This window comes from Pseudopodoces humilis, chromosome 5 (genome assembly GCF_049639895.1).
Source record: "Pseudopodoces humilis isolate 2021_Gansu_Grassland_sample_001 chromosome 5, ASM4963989v1, whole genome shotgun sequence".
NCBI lineage: Eukaryota > Metazoa > Chordata > Aves > Passeriformes > Paridae > Pseudopodoces > Pseudopodoces humilis.
Genome location: NC_142204.1, coordinates 43869213 through 43881728, shown reverse-complemented (window position 1 = coordinate 43881728; position 12516 = coordinate 43869213). Strand labels below are relative to the sequence as shown.

At 43.3% G+C, this 12516-nt stretch overlaps 1 protein-coding gene across 1 annotated transcript in view; it reads right to left on the bottom strand.

The window, feature by feature from the left end:
- NELL2 (neural EGFL like 2) overlaps positions 1-10911 on the bottom strand; it is a 136198-nt gene extending 125287 nt beyond the window's left edge. Inside the window, exons 1-2 of the mRNA XM_005519293.3 lie at positions 10719-10911; positions 10416-10544 (exon numbers count right to left, since the gene is read on the bottom strand). Of these exons, the coding sequence (XP_005519350.1) occupies positions 10416-10544; positions 10719-10773 (184 nt within the window). The 5' untranslated portion in view covers positions 10774-10911. The remainder of the gene's footprint in view (positions 1-10415; positions 10545-10718) is intronic.
- Positions 10912-12516: the final 1605 nt, after the last annotated feature.

Genomic DNA, 12516 nt, shown 5'->3' with positions numbered 1-12516 from the left:
CCAATTTATAAGCTTGGATGAGTTAAAATTATAAAATGTTTCCAGGCTTTATTTTTCTCTTCTAGGTTTATTGGAGTCAGGCATCATCAAAATAGATGTAAGTGCACCAAAGAACAAGTTTCAGGAGAAGACAAAGACACTGTTCTGATAATTGTGTACCTGGTGTTTGATGCTACTTTCTGTCTTTGCAAAACTCTTCCTATACTAGATCAGTTTCACCAACATCCCCACTCTCCAGAGTACAGAAAGACTTAAAGGGTCATCCGCCCATTCCTTAGCCTATTACCTGAACAATTATGTACAATGACTACAACACAGCTAATGTTTCCTAGACATTTTATTTCATACTATCATCTAAAAAAAGTCAAAAGTATGGAGATTTCCACCACTTCTCTTCAGCAGCTATTCCTCAATCTAAACTAGTTCTCTGTGAACATCACCTTTTATCTTAAATCCTCTCAATTTGTAGTATCATTACATTACTCTTACCTCTAGCTCTTTGAATAATAAATAATTCCTTCATTTTAAACCTCTAAGAATCTTCTAATACTAAACACTTATCATGCAACACTTTTGTCATTTCTTGGACAATCTGTACGTGCTCAAGTTCTTTCAAAAACTTTCTTACTAAGCCAGTCCTTTTGTTACTGTATAATCAGGTTTGCTGTTTTTCTCTTCAGTCTCTGCAATTCATTGATATTTTTCTGAAATGCAGAGACCCAGAGTGAATTCAATAACCCAGACACAGTATTTTTTTAAAATTCAACCTCCCAGATCTCTTACTGCCTTATGCTTTCCTTATGTTAATTGTGTATGCAGGGATTCCTAATCAGAGCAACACTGAACACAAGGTACACAAGGTTTTCCTAAAGTCTGCCCTCTTCCTTGAATGAGAGCTGAGCAAATCTAGGAACTATTTCAATTTTGAGGCATATTACTTAATGTTACAGAAAATCTTAAGAGTGCCTTTGGAACAGCTGGGGCACAATAATCAAATGCATGCTTAGGGAGCTATTAAAACACAGATTATTGACCTCAAAACTAGAAAAGATCCTTTGGAACCCTTCTGGATCATTACACAGCTGTATCTAGAGACTGGTGGACTTTCAGACAGACTCAAGGCTGGAACATGTCATCTTCTCTTTTAGGATAAACACTACAGATGTTACCACAATCTAATTATACTTAAATAAGCATTTATGCTGGGGAAACTGTATAAACATTGCTCTAACTCTACAATTGGAGGTCTTTTTCTTATTATACTCCCTGTTTTCAAAGAAGGAAATAGCCACTCAAATTCCACTAAAAGAGTTCTCAGTTATGGATCGCTAGCAATATTGATTGTAATGGCTCCCTTGGAAACATTACAGTCTATCATAGCAAAGTTGGTGCTGCAGCAAATATGTTAATCTGCTAAAAGCCTTTTGGACATTGTGTCTTTGGAAGTCTCTTTTCGGTCTGCTGGTCCTTTTAGAACATTTATGCCCATTGCTTTAACACCTTGCAACAGCCCAGAGCTGCAAGCAGCAGCTCATGAGATGACTCAAGCTAAAAGTCAATTTTCTAAGTTTGTGTGTCTCTCTGAAGTCATCAGCATCACAAACACCCCCAAAAACAAAGTATGCACCAAAAAAGAAAAGCAAATAAAAAGTTAACAATAAGAAATATTTTGCTGTAAAATTCTCCCATGTTGAAAATGGCTACGAGAAATTATTTTTTCTATCTAAAATATCTAAGTGAACATTCATAGAAGGTGTTTATTGTGGGAAACATGTCCAGGCAAAAAAAAAATTAAAAACTAAAATACCCTTTCTTATATTTCTCCTCAGATTTTCCTGAGAGGAAATCATTTGGACAATGCCAAGATGAAAAAATATATAATTTCTTAAACATTGAGACAAAATATAGAGGAATTTAGGCAAAATACATGGACAGAAAAGAAAGAAAACCTAACTGTGAAAAATCCTTTTTCACCTTTCATTCAGCTATAACTTAGCAATAGGGCAGGAGAATACAGCTGCTTAGTGGACCTGCACCTTGGCACAAAACCAAACAGGATGAAATATAGGGAAGAGTCACTACAAAGAAGTAAAGTGTTCCATGACAGCTATATAAAATTTCCAACCCCTATCCAACCCTTTTGAATAACTTACGAACTCAGTCCTGAACCTCCCTTAAGTCTCAGTGGAAACAGTGAAGTTAACCATACTTGGAGTTATTTTTCCAAGGTAGCACCTGTATACCCTGGAGGATACAGACTAGAAGAACATAAGCTGGGGAGGAGGGGAGAGTAGAAAACCTATTTCCCACATCTTATAAGCAAGAAGTAGGGGAAAAACAGACATTGCGATTGATCTAAAAGGGATGCGTAGGAAATGCTGCTGTCCTTTGTGACATCTCACTGGAGAATGAGCCATGCTGCAGTGGGGGAAGAAACCATAAAAAAAAGATTAACCTAGCAAGTCTCAGGCACACTTTGTGACTACAGAACTATGCCAGAGCAAAAGTAATTACATAAGGGTAGAGAGACCTCATTTCCCTCTGTCACTTCCTCTTGCTAATGCAATCCTCCCCCAGCAATACTGAAAGATGCACTTGACAGCTACCTAGAAGGGTCACTGTCCTCTCTCTCAGGGCACATGTGCTGGGTGTGCTGGGTTCTCTCTGGCACACAGGACAGATGCTGTCCTGCTGTCAACATCACATCTTTTAACTTCAGCCAACACCATTGCCCCCTGCCACACCACCAGGAGAGGCTGCCAGGTGAGCAGCCATCTGCACCTGCCTGCTCTTGATGGGGACATCAACATGGAGAGAGGCTCTTTGGCCCCACTCCTCCAACCATCAGGTCTCTTCTCACCCACCAGGGTTCTGCCCCACATGCCCACACCAACACTATCTTAATGTATTCCCCTTTCATACCGCCTTAGAGTTGATGTGCATCATACTCATCTTCAGATTTCCAACAAAAATGCCAGGCTGAGCACTGAGATAATACAAGCCTCAACAAGGATTTTGTAGTTGCAATATTCTAGAAGAGGCCTCATTGTAAAGGCAGGAAGAAGCAAATATAATTCTGTCTGCTGTTAATCAGTATGAATTGTTTGGGGCAATATTGAATGCATAAACAATTCATGGTTATTTGCATTAACCTGAACAACCAGACACTCATTAAAAAAAAAATTGGAGATTCATCATTGTCCCAGGGACTTCAATTTGTTCCAGGTATCAGCTAGAACCTGGCTATGAAAAGCACAGGCTCAAGTCCACAAGAACACAGTAAAACACAACATTGCTTTAAATGGAGTCATACCCTGCTGATAAATAAATGCAGGTATTAATTCACTCCAAAGGCTGAAGTATCAGAGACTGGAGACATTAACTGTCCTACCAAGCCCAGGCAAAGCCACCAAAGTCATGCTAGAATTTAACAGACTGAAAATGACAAAAGCCCATATGAAGACACATGGAAAGAGATGCAAGAAAAAAGACAAAAACAAACAAAACCCCAACAAATTGTAAACTAAAAACAAAACCAAAAAAAAAACCCCAAAAACAGCAACCCTAAAGGCTCTAAATGGAATATTTAATCTCTGAGATTATTACCTTTCCCTCCTCAGAAAAAGCCCACTTCAGAAAATCAAAAGAAAACAAAACAAAATGAAAAAAGGACAACAAAACAGCACTTTGTATAAAGTACCTTTCCTCGGGATGAATAATGACTACTTTTAGAGCTGAATGTAAAACAACCTTGTTGCTTGCCACTTATACTTCCATGATACTAATGCCCCATACACACTCCCAGGCACAGTATTTATTAGAAACTTTCAGCATAAAACAGTTGCAAATCCCAAATGCCACAGGCCAAGTTTTATGTCATTCTGTAACATTACTTTGTATCAGCTCTGCACTAATGACTACATTCAGGGATTACAAACTTTCTGCTCTCAGTTTCTGTATCCGCCATACATTAGGTTCCCATTCATTTCCCATTTCTCAGCCCTACCCTCCACTGTACAATTACAAGCATCAATCAAAAGCTCAAGATATGTAAGTGTTTTTCCCATAACTTTTTCCCCTTTATTTTACAGATAAACCAGCACAACCAGTTAGCAAGCAACACAATCTCCAGTTCTGGGAATATTCATGAATATGTAGGGGTAAATGCATCATAGATCTCCATGCATTGAAATTCATGGTTTAGGATGGAAAATTGATGCAGGATCTTTACATCCTATCTCCTTTTTTGGGCGGGGTCCTCAAGCAGCAGACACTTCACAAACACCACCTCTTGCTACAATTACTTTTTCCCAGAAGAGGTTGCTGAATATTAAGTTCTTCTGGAGCAAGGGTATGTCTCGGAGGAGCAGCTGGACCAGCAAAAGCAGTCCAGCTTTTCAGGGCTCTCCTGCTCTCCTTCTGCACCCAGCCTGGCTCCCCAGCAGCATAAATCACAATCCTGGCAGTGCCCTGCCACAGTGGTTACTGTTTGCACAGGTGCAGAGGCGACTTCAGAAAGTTTCAGAAGTGGAAGGCAGAAAAGGGAAAGCTTATCCTGTTATTCCAGATATACCAAAACCTTTCTGGCTACTACATTGTCATAGAGCAATTGCTTACATTAGGCATTTCTAACATCAAAAAAACATGCTAGTGCCTACTAAAATTAAACTTGGATTAAAACTTTTGTTATCCAGACAACCTCTACGATGGAGGTCTCACATTTTGACGATTCGGTGCGTTTGAGAGAAACCAGTTTGCATTCAAGACAAAAGAGAAGTTGCAGCTAGGTGTTCACTCTGCAGTCAGCTAAGCCAGTTGGCAACATTAACATCCTCATTCCCAGCTGTCTGTTACCACTCCTCTGGGAGATGGGTACAGCTGGAGAAAGGGGATTTTACAGGACTCTCTAATCCATGTCACTGCAGTCAGCCAGGTTCACTCCTCAAGCTGGCTGGTTTTGCCATCAGCAGACATGGGAACACTCATATAATCTCTTGCTTTGGAAGAGTTGTGGGGACAGTAACCTCTAGCTTCTGGGCAGTGCTGAGCAGCTGGGAACTGTAATATTTTCAGCAGGCTCAGCTGGAACCTGGAGAAAACATCTGTCCATAGTTTCAATGACAGGTGGCAAGGAAAAAGCAGTGTGTGTGAAGTGCACAGGCAATGTAAATCCTGTTTCTGTGACAAAAAGTTTACTCACCTCTGCTTTTAAGGCTTTATTTTTAGCTTCTTTATTTAGCAAACGCCCAGAGATGACATCATGAGATAGAGTGAACTTTCCAAAGGGATACAAGATAGAGTAATATTGTCTTGCTAGTATTTTAATATAACACAGTAATGATCCGTTCATACAACAACAGGTAACACATCACTTTTACCAAGAAGCCTGTTTTAGGGGGCTTTTTTCTGCCTGCATTTTGGGTCAGCCAGCACCAATTCAAAGGACAATACTGCCAAGTCCTTTCATTCAACCCACTGACAGATTAAATTATTTTTTGATGGTTTATAGCACATCTTGATCCCCATCAGAATATTTTATAATATACCCACCATATTTTGCCTCTAAAATTGTCTTTCCCCTGAATAAATTCCAAATTCTGCCTTCAGAGACATAAGCTCTCACATTTTCATAATTGACATGTCCTTTTTTACCTTTTCCTTAAATGCATGTTTCTGTGTTTGTAACCATCCAACTGCACTCTTCTGTCCACCTTTTAGCCTTCCCTTTGAGCAGAATATACATCTTTTGATGGGCATATATTGTCCTTACACATCACCCGGCTTTCATTTTTGTAGCCTCTCCTTCCTTGATTTACAGTGTACTCTCCACTGGTGCTAGAGGCAGTTGGAAGGTGTCTCAATTACTCCACACACACACACACTCTCTTTGGACAGTCTGATGAATAGTACCTGCTCTCAACAAGAGAGACCCAGGAAGACTGTCAAAATAACTATAAAGTACATATAATACAGAATTTAAAGGGAGGGTGACAAAATGTTATTGCCTAGTGAAATGCCAGAGGAGACCAAGTTACTCTTGCAGTCCTTCTTTAGACTGTCACACCTCAGAACACCATTTCCAGCTGAAAAACCTGGCTTCACTGGTACCTTGCATGAGCTTAATATTGTATCTCCTAGCACAGACTTGAGTCAGTCATCCAAAATCCTCATCATCCTTCAGCATCCCTAGCTGTGGTTTTGTCTACTTCTTCAAACTCGCCTGCAGTTATATATGCAACATGTCCTCTTGAAGCAATATGATTTCCATATTTGCATAGGAAAATAGATACATTGGACTTTTATTTTCACCCATCTCCTCAAATCGCATTAATGCAGTATACTTACAAAAAAAGAATTATAAAAATGACAATGTGTATTTCTCCAAAAGCTTTCTTTAACTACATTAATTACACTTCAGTCCACCCATCTGGTTTGGGCTTTACCCAAGTGTCATCCCTGTTTTACAAAGGGAAGAACAAAGGTGTTGAAAATTTCACTGACTTATGTCAACAGTTGCCAACAGAGAGATATTTAGGACATATTCTGACTTCTGCTGCTCTGACCAGCAGAGGAATAATTTTCTTCTCAACATATTTTGACATAATACTATCTGCTGTTGGCTAGAAAGTGCAGGCAGATGTTCACATACAGCAACACTAACATTTCTGAAGACTTCCTCCTGTTTTCCATTCATAATTGTATCTTCCCACAAGCTACACTGGAACGTTTTATAATTACTTTGCAAATCATATTTCCAGAAAAAGAAGTCCCTGCAACTAACTAGATTCAGGTTACAGTGGCATTCTGTTGCTACCACTCATGACAACCAAGGAGCATCAGACACCTAAAAAGTTTTAGAATCAAGCACCTGAATCTCCTGAAGTCAAATACACACACACACACACACACAAAAAAAAAAAAATTAAAAAAAAAAGTCCAAGTAACAGCAAATTTCAAATGGCTAACATTATTTCTAAATCAGGAACTGTATAAGGAGTATAATTTAAATTATCTTGACTGGACAGTGCCAGACTAAAACTACCTTTAGAGAGTAACTGCTTGTTGTTCTATATGGCCTAGGAATACAAGTACCTTTGAAAAGTCAATTACACAAGAGAGGATTTGCCAGAACAGCCAATCAGATGCTAAATCCCTACACTGAAAATTGATGCTACATCTAATTAAGCAGTCAAAACTGACTTTTTTGCCTAGAAACTGAAGTAAAGAGACTATTCTGCTTTAACTAGCTGTATAATTTTCCCATCATATATCTTCTAATTGTCTATTACCTGTTAGCAGTTCAACATGCCACATTCATAATTTCCTTATAAAATATAGAACAGCGTTTGGGACTTCTGAATGCTTTAAGTTTAAGTAAAGTAAGGCTTTACATCAGTTGAGAATATGGTCTATCAAAAAGGCAACATGCTTAAGTGTTGTAAATATGTGTATGATACAAGAAAAGATTGACTATCTGAAGAAATAGAGAGGCAAAGGATCATAAGTTGGAGCTCTCAGAGTAAGTTCGCAGATCAATTAAAGTAATTTACATCATTGTCCTGGGTTGATTATGATGTTAAATTGTATCCCCATTCGTCCACCTAACCCAGACACAGGTTTTGTATTCTTAAAATTCCATCTCAGAGTAGAAGTGAGTGGAAAAGAAGCACCCAGTCTGTTATCAGAGACTGTACTTGCTCCCCCCGCATCGGGAGTTTTGACTACAGCACAGACAGACAACAAGACACAGATCGCCTTGGCTTTCCAACTAGCCAGAGCAGAGAGGTCTTCCTGGACTGTCTTCTTTCCCTTTTTTGAAACGAATCAAACCTGCTCTGGACTGGGGACTCGGGGGAGCACCGGGAGCTTGCACCTGTGGACTACCGGGAGCCCAGCCTGGGCAGTGGCATTTTCCAGCGCCAGAGGGACTGATAACAGAGCGAACACCTACAGGAAAGAGACCCTCTGAAGTTTGTCATCTCTTCTGAAGGGCGAGAGGTTTTGTAATTTGATATCGTTCATTTTTGTGCTGGGTAGTGCTGTGCCTGTGAAATAAACAGGTTTTTTCCACTTCTCTCAGAGAAATCTCTTCCCGAACCGGTTGGGGGGTGGGAAAAAAAGGGCCACGTGGGTTTGCTTTCCAGGGGGAGCCCCACTGGAGGTTTTCTCCCAAATTTTGCCCTAAACCAGGACAATCATTCTCACAAAATCTTTTCTGTCTAGGACTAAGGCTTTAGCTGGAATAAGGAAAGCCAAATTTCAAGGCAATGTACACACATGTATTTGAAATTCACACACTGCAAATACATACATTAGGAGGCACACACTGCAGCAGTGTTCCCAAAGTGTGAGTTCTAAGAGCAAAACAAAAATGACTAAGTGGACCCAGTGGTCTGATCAAGGAAGGAAATTTCTCTATTTCTAAATGCAAGCTCAGAAATTAAAATCTCTCTGCTCAGTAAGGACCCCATTTACTATAAGAAAATCAGTAGTCCTCTTATGCAGTAGCAGGGAAAATTATCTCCAGTCCTGCAGGGCATGAAAGGCTTCCTAAGGGACACAGAGACTTCAACCATCATTTAGACACAAGTGTTTTCATCCTTGTTTTTCCTCCAATTGTTCTCAACAAAATAAAAAGGCTGCTGTGAAAATTTAAAACTCCTGTCTTCTTTTGCTACAAATAAACCGCTAACCCACGTGGGGACAATGCGCACTCATAATTGCAAAGAAAGAGGGAAAAACTTGAAAAAAAAAATTCTTCAGTAACTCAGTAATTTTTTTGTCCTGATCCTGGGAAAATATACCAGAGAGTCTTATTCTTCCAAACCTTGAATTCTGTTACCAGTGAAGGCAGTGAGTTTTACCTTCCTCCCACTCCCTCACCCCAATCCCCTATAGCACAATGGGGCTTCAACTCAGAACCATACCTTAAAAATTACACCTATTTTAGGACACCAATCCCACTGACACACAAATGCATTGCCACTCTAAGCAGTCACCCCCTTCACGGAGGTCTCTGCTCTGCAGCCACAAGCCACAGATGTTTAAAGCCAACATGTGCCAGTGTTGCTGAATGCATATGCCCATGCGTCTCCACATTTATGTCCATAGTGACACATGCTGGCGGTTCCAGGGAAGAACACCGCTACAGAGGTCACCTTAAAAAAATAAAAAAAAAAAAGAAGACGCCTTTGGCAACTATTAGCTTCCTGATAAATTATCTCATTAATGCAAACATGAAAGAGAAATTCCCTTTCCAGACCTTATCTCCCTTGAATCATAACTCTTCAGTACGTGAAACACAGCCTCTTGCCTGTTGCACTACAAATCTGTTCAGATCCAAGCTAAACTCCCGGCATGACACAAGAAGCCAACAATTAAGTTCTCCTATCTTATAAGTGCAAGCTGATGTGGAGATTTGCTTGTTTTTTATCAGATGGTGAGCCACATTCCTTCTTCTTGTTTAGTCATAGATTATAAGGAGCATTTAATAGTCTTTCAGATAAGAGACTTGCTTCTAAAGGCCAGTTTAAAGTGGGGTTTTTTTGTTTGGTTTTTTTTTTTTGTTAAGATAGACTTGGTGGTTTTTTCCAAAAAATATTGTTGATTTAAGCTTCATTTAACATATCAGTATCTTATTAAAGTGTAATTCAAAAACGCATTGATAATAAGCAAATGTATGGAATGTAACCAATGCCAATATATTCAATGAGATATCAAGAGTTATTTTACAGTCTTTTATGAATTACAATATAAGAAATTTTAATAAATTTTAATAATCTTTAGTAAAACTCCTAAATGTATTTTTGGAAGATAGAAGACTACTATTTTATTTCTATTCCCAGTATTAACAAAGAAACAATCACAAGTACTAAAGAAACCAAAACTCATTCATTGTTTCTCAGGAGGGTTATGTCACAGAAGCTCCAAAAGGCCACTTCCCTCTAGCAAAAAAAAAGGGTGTTCTTATTTCCAGCCATCTGCCTCCCTCCTCCGGGGCACTTCATTTCAGCATTTTGCTCGATTCACATAAAACTTTCAGTGAGGTTTTCCTTAGCTGGAACTGGGATATGTTTAGCGTTTCCCAAGTAAAGCAGTAGAGTGGGTGGTGCTATTATTCATCACCGCACCCCACGACTCACAAAACATGCCATCTGCCATCCCCATTCCTGCTGTACTTTAATTAAGCGTCTACCAGTCAAAGAAAAATAAAAAATGGGGTGAGAGAGAAAAAAAATTATAAAATAATGGGAGGGGAGCTGTAAAGAAGAGTAGAAGAAAAGCGAGCAGGAAGGGAAGGGACGGGATGCCGAGGTCTCAGAGCGAGCACACCTCTGGCGTTGGGGTGACTTGGGGGTGCGCAGCGCCGGGGCCCCACGGCCACGGCCGGAGTTGCGGGGCCGGGGCGGCCGTACCTGGGAAGAGGAAGGCTTTGCTCCCGTTGTGCAGCCCCGGCACCTGGCGCACGCCCTCCGTGGAGCCTCCCAGCTGTAGCTCGGACAGCACGTCGATCTGCAGCGAGGGGTCCACGCCAAAGCCTGAAACTGACCCAAAAAGTGCCGTCACCCACCAGCCGACGCCGCAACTTGCCGAGCCCCCACCCAGCTCCTCCGCCGCTCTCCGCACCTACGGCTGCCCGGCGGCCAGAGCATCGCCGCTGCGAAGCTCCAGCGGCCCCGCTCCCGCGTACTCCCCCGGCGGGTCCGGCATCCGCCTACCTGGTCCCAGGCACAGGAGAAGGCAGAGCGTGCTCAAGCGGATGCCCGACTCCATGGCAGAGCGATGCGCTCAGTCCATAGTCCCCCTCCTCCGGCTGCTGCGGGCGAAAAGCCTCCGGGGCACGGGCTGGGTCCCTCCCCGCCTCTCAGCGAGCGGCACGGACCCTGCGCCGCCCCGCAGCGCGCATCACGGCGGGCGCCGCGCCGCGCCGCCGCCGGCCGGAGCACACAAAGGCGAGGGCGGGGGGCGTGCGGGCAGCGCAGCTCTCCGCCCGCGGGCAGACAATGGGGAAGCCCGGCGGAGCCTCCCGCCGCTGCCGCCCTGCGAGCGAGGCCGGGGCAGCCGGGGGCGGCGCGCCCGTGCCCCGCAGCTCCCGGCCCGCCGCCGCCGCCGGGCGCAGCCGCTCCGCTGGAGAGCAGCAGCCGCCGCAGCCTCCGCCCGGATGGCAGGGCAGCGCCTCTCCTCCCTGCCGTCCAGCGGGGACAGCGGCACCGGCGGGAGGGGCCGCCGGTTTATGCCACGGCCACAGGAGCCGCCCACCGCCTCCGCCGGGCCGGGCCGGGCAGGGCTGGGCAGGGCCGGGGGAGGCGCCCCGTCCGCCGGGGAGCGGATCCGCTGTACGGGGTCCGCTGTACGGGGTCCGCTGGGAACTCCGCGGGGAAGCGGCGGGGACAGCCGGGGTGCCCGGGAGGCCGCGGCTGGCAGCGGGCGATCGGTGCTGGCAGTGACCCTCGGGGCGCACTCCTGCCTCTCGGCAGCTCTCCTCTCCCTGTGCTGAAGTCACCGCTCGGTTCCCGTCCCGAGGTGGTGCCGTCCAGGGTCTGGCACAACCTCCGCCTGATCTTTGAGCGTGAATAAAAAGAATTTAGGAAAGGCGGGGGGGAAGGGAAGAAATCAGGACTTTTGCAGTAGCTGACTGAGATGGGAACGTGCAGAGCTGGTGCGGGGCTGAGAACGGCAGGTTCATTTGCCCTGTCGTAAAAAAGGATTCTACAGAGCGATCCTGTCCTCTTTAACAAACCCTCCTCCCGCCCCAGCAAGTGACATTTCTGTGCCGTACTTTGTGTGCCTATAAAGGGGGCTAAGAATAGCCTTATTCTTCCCTTCCCTTTCACAGACTCCCAATGTGCAGGGCAGAAATGTCTTGTTGCCAGTTTGTCAAATTCTGCAGGATAAAGGATTGGGAGGTTAATTTATTTTTTTCCCCTAATTTCACATGCATGTGAGTAAGACCCTGATGTCACCTGGTGATTCCAGTATTGTTTATTGACCTCTCCCAAGTTCATCCTCACTGGTCTTTTCAAATAATAGAATCTTTAAAAGTAACCTTTCACATATTTCTCAACAATAACTATGAAGGCTGAAAGGGAAAGCTGTTTTTTCCTTCGGTTTTTTTTCCTCCCCCAAGACAACCATGGGAGTCCATGGTAAATCTCCTTTCTGGACTATATTAACCCGTTGAGATACTAAGCACCATACAAAGCAAACATCCTTTTTCTTATAAGAAAGAAAAAAAAATAATATGAGAGAGAGAGAGAGAAGAATGTCTATATGTGGAAGTGGGAAATGCAATCCATCCCTCAACCCAAATCCAGAGCACAGGTGTTAGGTTCAATTCCAGTGTGTATGTCACCCTCAGAAGAGCTACAGACTTCGTCTCCAGTTGGTGGAGCCAGTACAGCCACTTCACATTTCAACTTGTCTGAAAACGAACAAAAATTAAAGGAACCATGCTGCTGGTACCACCCGTGTAACTGGTCACACAGCATCTCTGATGCTGTACCTTGCACAGTCATA